The sequence below is a fragment of the Macaca mulatta genome, chromosome 14, assembly GCF_049350105.2.
Source record: "Macaca mulatta isolate MMU2019108-1 chromosome 14, T2T-MMU8v2.0, whole genome shotgun sequence".
In the NCBI taxonomy this organism is placed as follows: Eukaryota; Metazoa; Chordata; class Mammalia; order Primates; family Cercopithecidae; genus Macaca; species Macaca mulatta.
Genome location: NC_133419.1, coordinates 934,285 through 953,043, shown reverse-complemented (window position 1 = coordinate 953,043; position 18,759 = coordinate 934,285). Strand labels below are relative to the sequence as shown.

The following is an 18,759-nucleotide window of genomic DNA, read 5'->3' as shown; positions in this document are numbered from 1 at the left end:
AAAGCCCCCTCACCAGCCACCCTCGGAGAGCAAGCCCCCGCTAACTCCCCGTCCAGCCATGCTCACTGAAGGCAAAAGGTGCCTGATAAGCCCTGGCCCCGGGCAGTGCCTCACGGCTGCCAGCCCAGAGCAGCCCAGGGCACCCAGTTCCCAACAACCTTATCTGTTTGCATTTCACTCCTCATCCGCTGGTTATCAGCTCCAGAGCCCGGGCAGGGCAGTCGGCTGGACACCCAGCCGTCCTGGCAGCCTCTCCCTGTGGGTGCTCAGATGAGGGCGCCTTGGGTTCAGGCCTGGAGTTGGCAATGCATGGACATCTGCCCCAGGACATCGGAGGTGCAGCCCAGCCCTCAGGATCCTGGTCTTCCCCTCGGGGCTGGTGGGGCACAGTCACCCCAGCACGGAAGGCCCTGTCCCACGAGGGCCTGCTCAGGGCCCCACGGCAGGGGATGAAACCCTCGGGGCGGGTCTGACAGGCCCTGCTCCTCCCAGGGAGCAGCTGGGGGCTCTGTACCCTCACCTGTGGCACACAGCCACCTTCCATGGGATGGGAAAAGGGGAGAAGGCATTTGGGGTGCCAGGTGGGGAGATGACTCGGCCACCTACCCCGGGGCTCAGAGGTACGCAAGTCAGGTGTGAGAGGAGCTGAGGCCAGGGGCCTCTCCTGGGTGCCTGCCCAAGGCTACCGGCCGGCAATGCTCACCCAGGGAGGTGGGGGTCCCGCCCCAGCTAAGCTCCCACCTGGAGGGAGGGGTGGCCTGGCCAGGACCCCTCCTGTGGTGCTGCATCAATGGCCCCAGCAGCCCGTATCCTGCCCCCGCCCCCGGCTGAAATGCGTCTGCTCCTGAGGGCCCCGGCCCACCCTGACCTGCTTCCTGCACCGGGCATAAGTAGACAAAAAGGACAAGGGCCCGTCTCTGGAGAAGGGCAGGTGGCAAGTTCCCCAGCCCTTTCTGGAACGTGAGTCTACCGGCCTGGGCTGAGCCCAGCCTCAGGCAGTGGTTCCTGCTGGCCACTCCTCAACCCGCCCTGGACGTGGGGGCCAGGCCAGCATCCCAGCCACCTCCAGGCCCAGCATCCTAGCGACCTCCAGGCCCAGCAACTACCAGGGCCCCTCCTGCAGCCAGACAAGACCTTTGGTCCACTCGAAGCCACACAGTGGACTGTGGGCAGCGGACAGCACAGGGCTGGGGCTGGGCTGGGGGTGGGGGCTGTGTGCACCCGAGTGTCTGGCTCCTGAAGGGGGTTCCAGGGATATGGGGAGGGGCAGTGCCCCCAGATCCCAGCCCAGGCACCAAGCAGTCAAGTCTGAAAGTACAGACAGGTGGATGCCCGGGGAGCCCTGGCCCTCGAACATCACTGGACAGGGGCTGTGGGGTCTCACTGAGGAGGGTGGGCTGGTGGTCGCCCGGGTGAGCTGCACTGCCCAGCCCTTGCAGCTGCCCTCCCGGGGTCATGCTGCCCCTCCCCAGGCCCTGGGGAAGGCCCTCACCTGTGGCACGCAGCTGGCTCTGTTTCTACCTCCAGCAGGGTGGACTCCAGCAGCTGAGGTGGCGGGTCTGCAAGGCTGGTGGAGGAGCAGAGTTGACCAAGGAGGGGAATAGAGGCCAGAGGTCAGGGAGTGTTGGAGCCAGGCAGGGCCTCCTCTGAGGTGCTGGAGACAATGAGTGGGCACCACACACGCGTGGCTGCACGGTGGGGGCCACAGCAGGCCAGATTCGATGGGGGTGGCCACAGGCAGGAACTGGACTAGGAGCGTTTCAACATGCTCAGGAGGTAAAACCGCAGGAAACCACACGGTACTGGCAAGCTGGACAAGCCCACGGGGAGGTCACCAGTGACGCTCAGGGACGGGGGAGAGGGAGAAGACCCAGGGCCAGCCCCACCCAGCCACACAAGGGCCTTGGAGGGAGGGTGGGGCAGGTGACCTCCCCCCAGGCCTGATGCCCCTTCCCTGCCATCCCCCTGCCCCTTGGGGGACTTTGCATCCAGCCACTCTGTCCCCAGGGTCTCGGGGTTCCTGCCACCTCCCCAAGCAGTGGGCTCCAGGACCTGGCACAGGGTCAGTGCCTCCCAAGACATCGGGCATCCGGATCAACAGGAAGCCGTGGCGCGCCCCCTCGGGCATGCACCTGGGCACTGGCTGGCCATGCTGAGCTCCGCCAGCCAGCACTGGGCCCGCGCCTCGGATGGGATATGGCAGGGATCCGAGCCTGGGCGCGTGCCCACTCCCGGGCTTGAAATCTTTCCCGAACACTCCCCAAAGCCACAGCTTTCAGTGCTTTGATCTGATGGGGACCAGCTGCCAAGCCTCTGGGGGTGAAGCCCCACCTGTTCTCCTCCAGGGGACGTCACACCTGACCACAGGGCCCAGCAGGGCAGAGGCGGGGAAGGGGCTGGCCGAGGGGTGGGGGGCCACCAGCAGGTCCATCCCAGCACCTCCGTGAATACGAGTCCCAGCAGACCCAGGGCCTCAGCCTCCTGTGAGGGAAGCCTGCTGGAGACACCTGCAGGGGCAAAGGCCTCAAGTCCAAGCGAAGGTCTGCTCACACCTGTCCGGGGAGCCCCTCGGGTCTAGGAGACAGCGCCCACCCTCACAGTTTAGCCGGGAAGCTGGGACCCGGGGCCCACCCTGTGCTCCCACTTCACAGCCACACCAGGCCCAGAGTGACCGCTGTTCAGGGCCAGGCCACACAGATGGATGTAGAGGGTAGGGCCAGCGATGGGCATGACACGGGACAATCGCCCACTTGTCCAGTCCTCAGGCCCTGTTCTCCAGCCAGGCGGAGATATGGCTCCTATCACCAGGTTGCTCCAGGAACAACACCTCGCACGCTTATCTCCCCCATTGCTCAGCGCATTCAAGCGCTCCCCGGCCAGGACAGAAATGCCGCTCCCAGCCATTTGCCACCAAGCGAGTGCATTGGGAGAGAGGGACCCCCAGGCTCCGGAGACCCCATGGTGCCACGATGGAGCCCCCACCAGGGCTCAGGGCCAGGGCCTTCTACACACCCCTGAGTGGCCCTGAGATCATGGGGACAATAAATTCTGGGATGCAGAGTTTTCACCGGAAATTCAACACATGCACACACAGGCACACATGTGCGCACATGCATGCACACACACATGCACACAAAGGCACACACACATGCACACAGCCACACACATGCACACACACGTGCACGCAGGCACACACACACGCACACATGCATACACATGCACACAGGCACACACACATGCACACACAGGCGTTCACACACGCACACAGGCACAGACATATGCACACACACGAACACACACGTGCACACAGGCACACACACATGCACACACAGGCACACACACACGCACACACAGGCACACGTAGACACAGGTATACAGGCACACATGCGCGTACACACATGCATAGGCACACACACGCACAAGCATCACATGCCTGCAAGCGGGCATCTTCACCACAGGCCCAGTGGGCAGCCCCATTTCAGGCTGGTGGCATCCAGCCCCCACCCGCCCCACACCTGTGCAAGCTGCAGGGATCCCCCAATTCTAGGGGACGCTGGGGACTCACGTGCTGAACGTCACGGCCATAACTGCCCTTCAAGGTGAGGGTTCTCATGAGCCCAGACAGGCGGTCAGACAAGCACAACTGCTGGGCTGACGCGGCCACAGGGCTCCCAGCCATGCCACCTGCCCATGAGGCCCCTTTCAGTACCAGCTGCCCTGGTGCAGTGACCCCACCCAGGGAAGGGGGCCCTAAGATCTCGGCCCCTCTTCGTCTCCACCTCAAGCCCGGGTTGAGAGGCCCCAGCTCAGAACAAGGGCCAGCTGTGAGCCCTGTGTCCATCCAGCCTCAGCATGACAGGACAAGGGCCTCACTCCTGTGCCTCAGTTTCTCACCTGAACCACAGGGGCCACTGAGCGTGTTAAGAAGGGACAGCCAAGGCCAGATGCAGTGGCTCACGCCTGTCATCCCAGCACTCTGGGAGGCTGAGGCAGGAGATCTCTTGAGCCCAGAAGTTCAAGACCTGCCTGGACAAAGTGAGATCTCGTCTCTACAAAAATAAAAAATAAAAAGAACAGATGAGAGCAGGAACACCCAGAATGCCTGGTGTGGGGCTCTCGGGGTGGGTAGCACACGTACAGCAATTTCCTACGAAAACAACTTATTGTAATTTCAAGCAACGTTCTGCAAAACAAGCTGATTTAAGTGAAACACCTGACACCTACCGCGTGGGGCACGTGTGGCCCTGGAGCCTCTTCCGGGGCAGGCGGGGCGGCTCCCCGGCGAGTGGGCACAGGTGGGACAGAGGTGGCAGGCCCCGGTCCCAGCCAGCGGGCTCAGCTCACCTGTGGGACAGGGGTGCAGCCCCATGTGGGAAGCCCAGCCCAGGGAGACCAGGTGGCCTCGGGGCCCTCCTGGCTCAGGCCGGGATGCTGGCATGTGGTGGGAATGGCCCCAAGGCCAGCAAGGGCTCCTGTTGGGGTAGGGGGCCAAAATCCCCTGCGGGAGGGGTCCCTGGGCTACCAAACGAGGCTGGGGCAATCCCGGCGACCGCTCAGACCTCCACCTCCCTCCCACACTGCCAGCCACCAGCACCACCCCGATGTCCCCAGACCTTGCCCTGGCCCCTCAGGCGTGGCACGTGCCTCCACAGGTGAGCCCCCCTGGTCATCCCAGTTCCTGCCCCTCTGCCTGAATGGGTCAGGAGCACACCAGCGACCCCCCAGCCCTGCACAGATGCCCCAGCAGACAAGCGGCCCCTGAGCTTCTGTGCCCAAGACGGCCGCCGACAGTGCTCGGGGGAGAAGAAAATAGCTGTGGAGGGGTCTTCAGGAGCGAGCCTGGGACCCGGCAGGCTACAGAGACACGGTAGGTCCTCAGGCCTCCAGGGCAGCCTGTTGGAGCCCCAAGGCTGTTGTCTGTCCCAGATGGCAAATCCCCTGCTCCCCAATGCCCCCTGGCAGGGTTCACCCAGTCCTCAACGCCCCCTGGCATGGTCCCTCCTGCTGGGTGATCTTTCTTGCTGGGCAGGGAACTCAGGGTGAGGGGCGGACCCAGCGCCCTTCAGGGGTCCTGGGATTCAGGGTGAGGGGTGGGCCCAGCGCCCTTCAGGGGTCCTGGGATTCAGGGTGGGAGTGGGCCCAGTGCCCTTCGGGGGCCCTGGGATTCAGGGTGGGGGTGGGCCCAGTGCCCTTCGGGGGCCCTGGGATTCAGGTGTAGCAGGGCTCCCCCCAGCTGGGTCAGCACTGGTCCCCCCAGAAGGGGCAGAGCAGGTGCCCCAGGGCCCCTACCTCCCCCAGCAGGCCCGTCCCGGCCACCAGGCGTGTGGCTGACAGGGCCCACGTTGACCCAGCAGCGGGGAGGGCCCGGCCGGGATGGCCCGACGTGGGGGGTGTTTGCAGGGCCTTTGGGGGTGTGCGTGCGTCAGCCCCCGCTGGGAGTGGGTGATAATGGGACCGCTGCCTGCAGGATTTTCCAAAGAAAGCCGAGTCCTGATAAAGCAGGCCTAGATCCTGTTTGGCCACCGCTGCGCCCGCCAGCAGTGGTGATTAAGGGGCTGGACCATGGGGCGCAGGCGGGTGCGGCGGGGGAGGACCCACCACCCTATATAAGGCTCCCAGGACTGGCCATTGGAGCCGCAGGGTGGCAGCAGCAGGCCTGCCAGGCCCAGCGCGAGCTCCTCTCCACAGTGCACCATGCTCCGGCCGTGGCTGCTGCTGTCCTGCTGCGGAGCCCTGCTCAGCACTGGTGAGTGAGGCCGAGGGGTGCCAGACACCGCGGTGCCCTCAGAGGGGCCCTGGGCCTTCTTGCCTTGCCAACTGGGCTGGCCCACGTGGACGCTGATGGACACAAGGCCCCACCTCGGCTCCGTGACCAGCCCCCGCTGCCGCGCCCGGGTCCCCCTCGCAGCCTCAGCGCTGGGCTCTGCCAGTTGGGGTCAGGGACCCCATGGGGCCTGGGCAGGGACGCCCTCCTGTGGGCTGACACAGCGGCTAGCAGGGGAGGACGCTCGGCTGGAGTGGGGTCCGGAGGTCCCGCAGGAACAGTGGGCAGGTGTGCTGGTGCCCAGGCCTGGCGCTCTCCCTCCCCCAGTGGGGTCCTGAGTCCCGAGAGGTCTCTGGAGTGTGGGGGACAGAGGCCCAGTCCCTGCTGCCGTGGGCCTCAGTTTCCTAGTCTACAGAAGTGGGGGGTGCTGCCTCCCCTGGCGTGGCCGCCGTGGGGGGAAGGGAGGGGAAGGTGCGCAGCCATTCTGGGCTCAGAACCGCCGCAGGCAGCCTGCCCTCTCCCCCACGCTCCCCTACCCAGCTCAGGCAAGATCCAGGAGGGACTGACATCCTGGATCCTCTGCCAACCACCTGCCCTGCGGCTGCTGCAGGTGGCCACCAGTCCTGCCCCAGGCCCCCAGAAGGAGCCAGCCCCAAGGGGTCCCTCTGTGGCCACAGCCTGAGGCCTGGGGAGACCCCTCTTGCCGACCAAGGCACCAGCCCAAGGGCCTCTGTGTTCCGTGCTCCTCCTTCCTCTCCAAGCTGGCCCCTGACCCTCCTCCACGGCCGGGAGTCCCCTGGGGTGGACGCTGGCCGGACAGAGCTCGCCCTCGGAGCTGCTGCCAACCTGGGGCCTCGGGCTCAGAGCACAGTGGGACCCCCCCAGGGGTGCCCCAAACCCGCCCCGCCCCTTCTCTCCCTTGAAGCCCCTTCCCCACCACACCGGGCACCACCCTTCAACAGTGGGAGATGTGGGGGTCTCTGAGCCCTCCCAGCAGTACCCTCTGCTTGAGACCCCGGCCCCCACCTGCACACCTGGCACAGCTTGGGGACAAGTGCCAGAAAGTGGGGCTGAACGTGCAGCAGAGCACGACCCCCAGTCCCTCGGGCCACCACCCTGGAGCCAGGGAGGGAGGTGTGATGAGGCCCAGGGAGCCTGGAAGTCTGGGCTGTGGGCAGTGCAGAGGGTGGAGGGCCAAGTGGGGGTGTCCGCCAGTTACCCCAGCAAATGCTCTCTGAGCATCGCCTCTGCCAGCACGGGAGGGGCCTCAGCCGGCAGAGTGTGGAGTCGGGCAGCTGTGCTGCAGGCCTGGGCCACAGTGGGCCGGGAGGCAGGGGTGGGTGGCCGCCAAGCGTGCAGAAGGAACAGCGCGCACCTGCTGCCTCATGCTCGTCCAGGGGCTGAGAGGCCGGGGGTGGCAGACCAACCCGCCCAGAGGCCCATGGGCCTGGCCGAGGGATGAGCCAAGGGGAAGCACAGCCAGTCTGGGCAGGAACGCAGGAGCCTCCCGCTGGGCTTCAGACAGAGCTGGAGGCAGCCGACTTGGAGCCAGTGGACCCAGGGAACCTCCTGCGGGTGGGACAGGGCGAGGGTGGTGGGGGGCACAGAGGACGCAGCAATGAGGCTCCCACCCGGGGCAGTGGAGCCAGCCTGGCAGGGCCGAGGGCACCAAAACACGGGCCTGAGGTGTCTGTGCTGCAGCGGGGACGGCCACCAAGTGCCATCCCCCATCTGAAAGGTGGAGAAACTGAGTTGCAGGGGGCTTTGCCCAGGGGAGACCTGTCACAGCTCTGCAGCCTCCAGAGGTGCTGGCCTAGGGGCGGGCAGCCGACTCCTCCTCCCGCTCAGAGCTCTCCCACCCCTCCCCCACCAGAGGCCAGTGAGGGCCCCGTCCCAGGAACCACTGAGTTCCGTGGCTGAGGGTTCCGTGTGTTGCACACTCCTACAACAGGTGCTTCTGAGCCCCATGGATCATCCCTGGAAGGAATGGCAAGGGGCTGAGGACCACGACACCTGCTGGGACCCCCAGGAAGGGGATGGGTGAGGGGTGGGTGCTCGCCAGGCTCAGGGCCCAGCATGAGCCACCCCCACCCAAGTCTGGAGTAAACTCAGCTTACATTGGGGATAAGCCAGGTGCAGCCCATCAGAAAACGATCTCAAGGCCAAAGGGGACCACAGCCAAATGTGTGTCCCCCACAGCCAAGACTAGCATTCTCCTTAAATCCAGTCACTCAAATATCCAACAACTTCTGCCTGTGCCAGAGAGGACTCACCCAGGCGGCCAAGGGGCAGGCAGCCTGGCTCCTCCCTGGACCGTGGGTAACACCATGCCCCAGCTGACAGGCCCCTGCCCCTGCGTCACCGGAGACACAGGTGTCCAGCAGTAACGGGGGCAGCACCAAGTCAGTCCCAGAAAGTGGGCAGAGCCGGGGGTGGGAGCGCAGGTGGGGAGTGGCAGGAACAGGATGTCAGAGCTACGTCTGGAGGGAGGTGCCGTGAGTGCCCTGCTAACCAATGGGCAGGGACAAGGAGGGTCCCGGCCCCGAGAGGGATCTGGAGAGGTCACGGGTCCTGCTCAGGTGCCCCACCAGTACTCAGACATCGGCGGCCCATGGGAGCCACAAGAAGGGCCACAGTCCCAGAGGCAGGGTCCGGGGAGTTACCCAGAGGTGGTAGAAGGTCTCCCTCCGGGTAAAGGGGATGGGACCTGGGGGGTGTCGGCCCCACCCCAGCCTCCGCAAGTCAGAGTGGGGCATCCCCCGCTGCCCTGCCCTGGAGTCACCATGACTGGGCTATCTGGACATTTCTCTGACAACAGTGGCCTCGGTGCCAGGCCTGACATCAAGGCTGTCTCAAGGCTGACGTGCAGGCAAGTGGCCATGTTTAGAGCCACTGAGGGCAGGGAGAACCGGCCGTGGGGCCTTGGCACAGACCCCTCAGGGAAACCAGGTGGCCAAGCTGGGGAGGTGGGCACAGCCCGTTCTGTTGGCTCCACTCTCAAGCCCCTGCCACCCACACCAGCCCCTCCTCGCCCTGCCCAGGAGCCCCAGGGATGAGTACCCTGCACACAGGGTGCCCGTCATCTGCTGAACCCCAAGGGGCTGACGGCTGAACTGGGACTGAGTGGACGAACGAGGAAGTGAATGAAAGCAGGGAAGGAAGCCGGGGCTCATGAAGGACAACACGAGAGGCCGAGCGCTTGGCCTGCTATTGAGGCCTTGAGCCCCACGAGCCATGGATGCTTCTCGCACTCCGAGTGTGTGCAGGGGCACAGGCAGAGCAGCCCTGGGCAGAGGTGAGCGGCGCCCTCAGGGACAACAGGGCAGCCCCACACCAACCGCGGGTCCTGTCCACACAGGTCTGGCCGACACTTCCTACACCAGCCCAGGCCTCTGGAGGCTGAAGGACTCTCCACAGACAGGTAAGAGCGCAGCGGCCACTGATCCTGCCGCCCAGACCACCCAGGTCCGGTGTGCAGGAGAGAGGGCCCCCCAAGACACACACATCCAACACACATACACACACATACATGCACCAACAAACACGAACACACATGCATATGCCAACATACGCACACGTACCAACATACACATGCACATACACCTGACACACATACATGACACAGATGCATGAGCACACGTCACATACACACCCAACACACACTACACACACCCAACACACACTACACACACCCAACACACACTACACACAACCCAACACACATGCACACACACCCAACACATTACACAGACACAACCCAACACACATGCACACACACCCAACACGACCTACACACACACCCAACACACACTCCACACACAAACCCAACACACATGCACACACACCCCCAACACACTCTACACACACAATCCAACACACACGACCTACACACACCCAACATACACATACACACACACCCACTACACACACACAACCCAACACACAGGCACACACCTGACATACACATGTACATGACACATGCATGAGCACACGTCACACACACACCCAACACACAACCAACACACACGACCTACACACACTCCTGACATACACATGCACACACCCAACACAGCCAAACACATACACACCCAACACCCACGCACACACATCCCAGACATGCAAACGTGCACACATACAACATGCATGACTTATACATGTGCACGCACCCAACACACAACCCTACACACACATGCACCATTGTACACACCCTACACACACCTGAGACACGTGCCCAACACACACATGCACACCCACACACACGCATACACCCAGCATGCACACACATGCACTCAACACACATGCCCAGCTCACACAAACAACACACACATGCACACAACACACACAATCACACCCAATACACATGCAGGTATATATTGTACACGCCTACACAGCTCTCCAACACACACACTCCCAATGCACGCATGGACACACCTGACACGTATGCACACACCCCCAACACACACATACGTGTACACACACACACGTGTGTACATATGCCCACAGCAGTGCTGACTCCTGGCCAGGCATATACCATAGCACTCAGGTTCACTCAGATGCCCATGTCCGGGGTTTCCACAGCCTGGCCCCAACTCTAAAACCCTGGCCCAGGGAGATGAGTGACCTCTCTGCCTGCCCTAGCCCTGCCCGGCCAGGATGGTGGGGACACAGGGTTTTGTGTCAGCACTGCTATCTCTGTAGCCCCGGACAAAGGCCAGTGCTCCACGTGGGGGGCTGGTCACTTCTCCACCTTCGACCACCATGTGTACGACTTCTCGGGGACGTGCAACTACATCTTCGCGGCCACGTGCAAGGACGCCTTCCCCACCTTCAGTGTCCAGCTGCGGCGAGGTCCAGACGGGAACATCTCGCGGATCATCGTGGAGCTGGGGGCCTCCATCGTCACCGTGAGCGAAGCCACCATCTCAGTCAAGGACATCGGGTAGGCCAGGTGGGCTGGGGCCCGGGGGCCAGAGGACTGAGGGGCCACCACCGACTGCCCTCGCCCCACAGGGTCATCAGCCTGCCCTACACCAGCAATGGGCTCCAGATCACACCCTTTGGCCAGAGTGTGCGGCTGGTGGCCAAGCAGCTGGAGCTAGAGCTGGAGGCCGTGTGGGGCCCTGACAGCCACCTCATGGTGAGGAGAGAGGGGCCAGGGTGGGCCTGGAGACCCACAGCACTGGGGGGGCAGGTGGGACTCTGGAGGGGCTGCCCTCCTTGGGGATCCCAGCCAGCCCTCAGGCTGCCATGCAGCCAGGCCCTTTGTGCCAAGCAGTGCTGACCCCTGGCCAGTAACATGAGCTAGGACTGGGTTTTGTGGGTGACTCAGCTTCTCCACTGGAAAATTAGGCTCCCACAAGAAGCAGCAGACGAACAGGGTGGGGGGATGGTGGGGGCTCTGGGTCCAGGAGCAGGAACTGAGAGCCCTCCACAGCGGATGAGGGGCACCCCGGTCCCCTAGCTCCCTGGCCCCCAGCAGAGCCGTCTCCCGCAGGTTCTGGTGGAGCGGAAGTACATGGGCCAGATGTGTGGGCTCTGCGGGAACTTTGACGGGAAGGTGACCAATGAGTTTGTCAGTGAGGAGGGTAGGTGGGGGCCGGGGTTGGTGGGGGCCTCTGTTCTGAGCAACAAGGGTAGGTGGGGGTAGGGCTGAGGGTCTCAAGGTGGGGGACAGGGCTGGGGGGCCTCTAGGTGGGGGGCAGGGCAGGGGTGCCTCTGAGGCCCAGCCCCCACGGTGCTGATCCCTGTCCTGCACCCCCAGGCAAGTTCCTGGAACTCCACAAGTTCGCTGCCCTCCAGAAGCTGGACGACCCCGGTGAGATCTGCACCTCTGAGGACATCCCCAACACCCATGTCCGGCAGGTCCAGCATGTAAGCAAGGGGGCTCCAGGTGGGGCTGACCCCAGGTCTCACAGGGTCGCCGAGACCACCAGGGTCCCCCACAAGCAGCCCCATCACAGACGCCCTGCCCTGACCTCCCCAGTCATGGTGGCACGGGGTGTGGCCTTTGCCCCCATGACCCTGAGCGGCCCCCCCAGGCCCAGATCTGCACACAGCTGCTGACCCTGGTGGCCCCCGAGTGCAGCGTGTCCAAGGAGCCCTTCGTGCTAAGCTGCCAGGCAGACGTGGCCGCAGCCACCCAGCCAGGCCCACAGAACAGCAGCTGTGCCACCCTGTCCGAGTACTCCCGCCGGTGCAGCATGGTGGGCCAGCCCGTCCGCCGCTGGCGGGGCCCCGGCCTGTGCTGTGAGTCCAGGGAAGGGTGGCGGGGGGCAGGGAGGCCGAGGGCTCCAGACCCAGCTCTCCCAGCCCCTGGACTGCCTGATGTGACGCCTGCATCCGTCCTCGTCTGAGATCCCGGCTGCTGCTTCTAGATGGAGGAGAGGCTGGGCTAAGTCCTTCACCAAGCTGGGGTGGGACAGGGAGGGGTGGGGGGGAACCTCTCACCAGAGCCGTGTGTGCCCACAGCCGTGGGTCAGTGCCCAGCCAACCAGGTGTACCAGGAGTGCGGCTCGGCCTGTGTGAAGACCTGCTCCAACCCGCAGCACAGCTGCTCCAGCTCCTGCACCTTCGGGTGCTTCTGCCCGGAAGGTGAGGGCAGTGGCAGGCACTCACTCTCCCCGGGACCCCTGGAGAGAGCCCAGGGACAAGGGGACGTCGGACTCCACCCACCCCGACCGGGCTCACCCCAACATTCTGCCGTCTGAGTCCCAGCTCCGGCGCCTCTTGCCCTGGGACAGGCTTTTCCCGCCCGACGCTTGCAGCCTGCAGGTCTCCCAGCCATGGCCACCCCTGCAAACCCACAGGCAGTGAGGGCTGCTCACTGGAGTCGGGGAGCTGCCGAGAGAAGGTGGCGTTTGAGCTGGGCCATGGGACAGTTACACGTCCCTGCCTGCTGGAGGCCGCCACTCACCAGGAGCCTGGGCTGGGCACACTGGCACGAAGGGCTGTGCACGCACAGGGCCTGACGTAGACTTGCAAATGCAAGTGCAGCTGGAGTGAGAAGTCGCAGCCCAGGCTGGAGGGGGCGTCTTCTCGGAGCCAGGTTGCGGGGGGTGGGGGGCGTCTCCCTGGAGCCAGGGAGGGGCCGCCCAACAGGAGAGTGGGAGGCAGTCAGTCCCACCCAAGCCCCAAGAAGCCCCGCTATTGCAGGTACGGTCCTGAATGACCTCTCCAGTAACCACACCTGCGTGCCCGTCACCCAGTGCCCCTGTCTGCTCAACGGCGCCATGTATGCCCCCGGGGAGGTCACAATAGCCCCCTGCCAAACCTGGTGAGTGAGGCGCTGGAGGGGGCTCTGGCTGGCCGGCAGGAGTTCCGCTGGCCTAGGGCGGGTAGGGGTGTGCTGCTGTCCAGCTCCAGCGGCCCTGCCCACCATGCGGTTGCCCCCATGCCCACCCACAGCCAGTGCACCCAGGGCCGCTGGGCGTGCAGGGAGCGGCCATGCCCCGGCCACTGCTCCCTGGAAGGTGGCTCCTTCGTCACCACGTTCGACGCCAGGCCCTACCGCTTCCACGGCGCCTGCACCTACATCCTCCTCCAGGTAGGACGAGCCCCGTGGCCCGTGGGGAGGGGCACTCCTGGTGACCCCACCCATGCCTGAGCGCCACCCCCTCGCAGAGCCCCCAGCTTCCCGAGGACGGTGCCCTCATGGCTGTGTACGACAAGTCCGGCTTCTCACAGTCCGAGACCTCCCTGGTGGCCGTGGTCTATCTCTCCAGGCAGGTAAGGCCTTTCCCGCACCCGTCCCTGCCAGCAGGGCTCCGCTCCCTGGCGCCTGCGCCCTGACTCAGGCCACCCTCTCTCCAGGACAAAATTGTGATCTCTCAGGACGAGGTGGTCACCAACAACGGAGAAGCCAAGTGGCTGCCATACAAGACTCGTACGTCCTGGCCCAGTCCCTGGCCCCCCAGAACGGTGCCTTCGGGGTGGGCTGCAGTGGGCAGGGAGGGGGCTGAGACGGCCCATTGAGCACTGTGTCCTGCAGGCAACATCACGGTCTTCAGGCAGACGTCCACCCACCTCCAGATGGCCACCAGCTTCGGGTTGGAACTCGTGGTCCAGCTGCGCCCCGTCTTCCAGGCCTACATCACTGTTGGGCCCCAGTTCAGAGGTCAGACCAGAGGTGAGTCCCTGCCCCTCCGGGTGGCCCTGTTGCCTCATTCCTATGGGGCCTGGCCATGACCAGGGGAGGAGAAATGTCCAAGAGAGGTTCACACAACCCTGTGTATCTGGGGAGCCCCCGGGGGTAACAGGCACGTGTGGCCCACGCGGCTTCTCACCCAGGGTGCTATTAGAGGAAGGACGGGAGCTCCAGGGCGTGTGGGCAGGAACAGGTGCAGGAGGGATGGGCTCAAGCTGAACTCAGGCCTGCCGGCTCAGGGCTCTGCGGCAACTTCAACGGGGACACTACGGACGACTTCACCACCAGCGTGGGTATCGCCGAGGGCACCGCCTCGCTGTTTGTGGACTCCTGGCGGGCGGGGAACTGTCCGGCCGCTCTGGAGCGTGAGACTGACCCCTGCTCCATGAGCCAGCTCAACAGTGAGTGTCCGGCCCCCAACTCCCCCTGGCTGCCCCCCAGCACCCACAGTTCTGACAGACCCCTGGACTCGACCACAGGCCCAGCTGCCAGGGTGGGGGGTCCCTGGGAGGAGCCGTGGCTGGAATGGGGAGGGGCCGGGACTCACACCCGGGCCTGTCGTCCCCAGAGGTGTGTGCGGAGACCCACTGTTCCATGCTGGTGAGGACAGGCACGGTGTTCGAGAGGTGCCATGCCACAGTGAACCCCGCGCCCTTCTACAAGGTGAGGGCCCGAGGGCGTCTTGGGAGGGCTGCAGGGAAGGCCGTGGTGGCTGACATGGTCTCAGGCACCCAAAGGCATAGGTTTGGGGCCCCCACATCCCCAGGGCAGGGTGCCTGCCACCAGCCCATGCTGGCTCTCTGCCCGCAGAGGTGCGTGTACCAGGCCTGCAACTACGAGGAGACCTTCCCCCACATCTGCGCTGCCCTGGGCGACTACGTACACGCCTGCGCCTCACGGGGCGTCCTGCTCTGGGGCTGGAGAAGCAGCGTGGACAACTGCAGTTGAGTGCCCAGCGGGGCTTAGCGGGATCACAGCAGGCTGGGCTCATGAGGGGGTGTCCTGGGGCCCCAAGCTCTGAGGCTCTGCAGTGCCCGGCAGGCAGTGGAACCCAAGCTCGCCCTCCCCGGCCGGCCCCTCCCAGAGGGTCTGATGCCCGGAGGGTCTGATACCCGGGTCCTCCACAGCCGTCCCCTGCACGGGCAACACCACCTTCAGCTACAACAGCCAAGCCTGTGAGCGCACCTGCCTGTCGCTGTCAGACCGTGCCGCCGAGTGCCATGCCAGCGCGGTGCCCGTGGACGGTTGCAACTGCCCCAATGGCACCTACCTGAACCACAAGGGCGAGTGTGTGCGCAAAGCCCAGTGCCCGTGCACACTGGAGGGTTACAAATTCATCCTGGCCGAGCAGTCCACCATCGTCAACGGCGTCACCTGGTAAGGGGCCAGGCAGGGGCCAGGCGGGGGGTCCCTGCCGGGCCCCGGGGGCTCACGCAGCCTCTCTCTTGCAGCTACTGCATCAACGGGCGGCTGAGTTGCCCGCAGCGACCACAGATGTTCCTGGGTACGTACAGCAGTGCCGGCCACAGGCTGGGACTGTGAGGGGCCCCGGCTTCCTCTCAGTGTCCTGACTGGGTGCCCCTCTTTCCTATAGCCACCTGCCAGGCCCCCAAGACCTTCAAGTCCTGCAGCCAGTCCTCCGAGAACAAGTTTGGGGCGGCCTGTGCCCCCACATGCCAGATGCTGGCCACTGGTGTTGCCTGCGTAAGGGGGCGCGCAAGGAGCGGGAACGCCCAGGCCCCACCTGGGCCATGAGGGAGTTTCCACAGAACCCCGGGAGACCCGGCCATGTTCTGCCCTGCGGCGGGTGCCTGGGGCTGGCCAGGAGGGGGGAGCAGCCCTGTGGCTGGGCAGCTGGAGGCCCCAGGGGCTCGTCTGCAGGGCTCCCTGAGGACAGTGGCCAGCACCAGCTTGGGGAGGGTGGGGTGTCCATGTGTAGGGATGGGTACAGAGTCCCAGCACCTTTCACAAAGTGGGGGAAGCTTTGCTAAGGCAATAAGCCCAGCTGCCCACAAAGGCCACAGAGTAGGGCTGTATTCAGGGAGAGGGCCTGGGAGACACGCCAGGTGGTCTCAGAGGGGCCCAGGGCTGGGCAGCGGCTGGCTGAGGCCACCCTTCCAGGGGCCGCTGACCTGCCTCCCTCCAGGTGCCCACCAAGTGTGAGCCTGGCTGTGTCTGTGCCGAGGGCCTCTACGAGAATGCCGACGGGCAGTGTGTGCCCCCTGAGGAGTGCCCGTGTGAGTTCTCGGGGGTCTCCTACCCTGGGGGAGCTGAGCTCCACACCGACTGCAGGACCTGGTGAGACAAAGCCTCGCTCCAGACGCCATGGGCTCCTGGGGCTGTCTGGGGCAGGCAGGGGCTGTCTGGGGCAGGCAGGGGCTGCCCAGGGTGGGGTTGTCCCGGAGGTAGGGGCATCCAGAGGTGCAGCCTGGCCTCTCCAGGGACCACACCCAGTATGGCAGGAGGGCCACGGGCCTGCCACCCACACCTGCTGTCTCCACAGCACCTGCTCCAGGGGGAGGTGGGCCTGCCAGCAGGGCACCCACTGCCCATCCACCTGCACCCTCTACGGGGAAGGCCACATCGTCACCTTCGATGGCCAACGCTTCGTATTCGACGGCAACTGCGAGTACATCCTGGCCACGGTATCCACCGGGCGCGGGGCCGCGGGGCCCGGGGACCCAGAGGCACGTCCCCCAGGGCTCCTCCTCAGTGCCCTCTCCCTGCAGGACGGGTGTGGTGCCAATGATTCACAGCCCACCTTCAAGATCCTGACAGAGAACGTCATCTGTGGGAACTCGGGGGTCACGTGTTCACGCGCCATCAAGATCTTCCTGGGGGTGAGCAGCGAGGCAGACTGGCAGGGCAGGAGGGGCGGGAGGGGGCCCCTGCCACACAGCTGGACCCTGCCCACTGGAGCCTCCAGGTCCTGCCCTGAGGTGCAGCTCTCCCCGCCTGCCTCTCCTTGAGGGGTGCCTGCTGCCCCTCCCTGGCCAGACACTCAGGACCAGGGGTGCTTGTCCCCCACAAGGTTTCAGGGGCTGCGCAATGTCTCCCAGGCAGAGGGGAGGGACTCTCCAGGAAGCCCGAGCTTCAGCCCTCAGCCCTGTTCCAGGCATGCCAGGCCCTTCTGCCCCAAGCTGGTTCTCAGCAGGTACTCCTATGCATGGCCTTAACAGACCTGGCAGCTCTGCCTCTGAGAGCTCGGTCCAGCACGGCTGTGCCAGGGGCCGGGGAAGACAGGCAGTCCCATGCCAACCCTACTCCACAGGGCCTGTCCGTGGTGCTGGCAGACAGAAACTACACGGTCACCGGGGAGGAGCCCCACGTGCAGCTCAGTGTGAGGCCGGGCACGCTGAGCCTTGTCGTGGACATCAGTGTCCCCGGAAGGTACAACCTGACACTCATCTGGAACAGGCACATGACCATCCTCATCAGGATCACCCGTGACTCCCAGGTACCGCACGCCCTCTGCGTCCTCCCAGACCCTCCCCGATGCAGGGGTGGAGACGGATGGCACAGTCCCTGGGCCCGGCCTGATGCCGCTGCCTGCAGGATCCCCTCTGCGGCTTGTGTGGCAACTTCAACGGGAATATGAAGGACGACTTTGAGACGCGCAGCAGGTACGTGGCGTCCAGCGAGCTGGAGTTCGTGAACTCGTGGAAGGAGAGCCCGCTGTGCGGGGACGTGAGCTTCGTGGCGGACCCCTGCAGCCTCAATGCCTTCCGGCGCTCCTGGGCCGAGCGCAAGTGCAGCATCATCAACAGCCAGACCTTTGCTGCCTGCCACAGCAAGGTGGGCACCGGGCAGAGGGCTGTGCGCCTGCTCCTCCACAAATGTCCGGTGGGGGTGGGGGAGGGGGTGGGGGCCGGGCCCTGTCTGGCCCAAGGTGGGAAAGCCAGGCACGGTTCTCCCTCCATGGGATCCCAGACCAGCCAGATCAGGGTGCAGAGAGGTTCAGACCCTCTGCCTGAGCACAGGGCCCTGACGTGGGGCCGACTTGTGCACTGCGGCTGTTTAGCAGCCCCCAGCCTCTGGCCACCAGATGCCAATAGCACCCCCAGACAGTGCCATGAGTCCCCTGGGGCAGCATGGCCTGGTGGGGCCCCCTGCTCAGGAGCCGGTGGTCAGGGTGACCTCCAGGATGCAGGGCACGCGCTTCCCAGCCCAGGGTGTGATCCAGTCATCGGGGTGCAGTAAGAACTGAGAGGATAGGGACAACCCATGGTGGAACGGCATGGCACTGGCCCGCTGAATGTGAGCGTGGCGTGGGGGAGCGGAGACCCCGGGCAGGGCTGCAGTGGTCATGGTTGGTGGCAGCGTACCTTGGTCCCAATGGCGGATCTCACGGCGTGAGCTCGGGTCAGGTCTCCGTGGCAGCATCGGCTTTGGGAGGGTGGCTGGCGGTCAGGGCTGAGGTCCATGTGCTGCGGCTCACCCAGTCCCAGTGCCCTGGCCGCCACACTCTGGCCTCACCACACTGAGGGCACTGCAGGTGGCAAAGCCTGGTGCCCCGCTATCCCCCGACGGCCAGACACTGACTGGCACACGCTCCTGCAGGTATACCACCTGCCCTACTACGAGGCCTGCGTGCGCGACGCATGTGGGTGTGACAGTGGCGGGGACTGTGAGTGTCTGTGTGACGCTGTGGCTGCCTACGCCCAAGCCTGTCTAGACAAGGGTGTGTGTGTGGACTGGAGGACCCCGGACTTCTGCCGTGAGTGACCACCCCACCCACAGGTTGCTCCAGCCCCTGACACCCAGCACCACTGAGGGCCAGCGCAGGGCTGCCCTCGCCCACAGGCCCCTCTCCCTGGACAGGCACCAGGCTGTGCCCTGCAGGGCCACCCTG

The 18,759-nt window shown here is 64.9% G+C and overlaps 1 protein-coding gene across 5 annotated transcripts in view; it reads left to right on the top strand.

Moving 5' to 3' along the window:
• Positions 1 to 5,358: 5,358 nt before the first annotated feature.
• Positions 5,359 to 18,759, top strand: part of MUC6 (mucin 6, oligomeric mucus/gel-forming) — a 36,009-nt gene continuing 22,608 nt past the window's right edge. For 3 of the 5 annotated variants that reach the window (XM_077961518.1, XM_077961517.1, XM_077961516.1), the window contains exons 1-25: positions 5,609 to 5,746; positions 9,123 to 9,185; positions 10,463 to 10,703; positions 10,775 to 10,901; positions 11,259 to 11,349; positions 11,526 to 11,635; positions 11,803 to 12,010; positions 12,233 to 12,355; positions 12,917 to 13,037; positions 13,169 to 13,307; positions 13,385 to 13,489; positions 13,574 to 13,646; positions 13,752 to 13,889; positions 14,147 to 14,308; positions 14,476 to 14,570; positions 14,718 to 14,850; positions 15,035 to 15,284; positions 15,359 to 15,411; positions 15,502 to 15,611; positions 16,054 to 16,205; positions 16,411 to 16,552; positions 16,637 to 16,747; positions 17,179 to 17,364; positions 17,463 to 17,702; positions 18,468 to 18,624. In XM_077961518.1, coding sequence (XP_077817644.1) covers positions 5,695 to 5,746; positions 9,123 to 9,185; positions 10,463 to 10,703; positions 10,775 to 10,901; positions 11,259 to 11,349; positions 11,526 to 11,635; positions 11,803 to 12,010; positions 12,233 to 12,355; positions 12,917 to 13,037; positions 13,169 to 13,307; positions 13,385 to 13,489; positions 13,574 to 13,646; positions 13,752 to 13,889; positions 14,147 to 14,308; positions 14,476 to 14,570; positions 14,718 to 14,850; positions 15,035 to 15,284; positions 15,359 to 15,411; positions 15,502 to 15,611; positions 16,054 to 16,205; positions 16,411 to 16,552; positions 16,637 to 16,747; positions 17,179 to 17,364; positions 17,463 to 17,702; positions 18,468 to 18,624 — 3,382 coding nt within the window. In that variant the 5' untranslated portion in view covers positions 5,609 to 5,694. Of the gene's footprint in view, positions 5,747 to 9,122; positions 9,186 to 10,462; positions 10,704 to 10,774; positions 10,902 to 11,258; positions 11,350 to 11,525; positions 11,636 to 11,802; positions 12,011 to 12,232; positions 12,356 to 12,916; positions 13,038 to 13,168; positions 13,308 to 13,384; positions 13,490 to 13,573; positions 13,647 to 13,751; positions 13,890 to 14,146; positions 14,309 to 14,475; positions 14,571 to 14,717; positions 14,851 to 15,034; positions 15,285 to 15,358; positions 15,412 to 15,501; positions 15,612 to 16,053; positions 16,206 to 16,410; positions 16,553 to 16,636; positions 16,748 to 17,178; positions 17,365 to 17,462; positions 17,703 to 18,467; positions 18,625 to 18,759 lie in introns of all 5 variants that reach the window. The other 2 variants (XM_077961520.1, XM_077961519.1) reach the window with 2 other exon arrangements.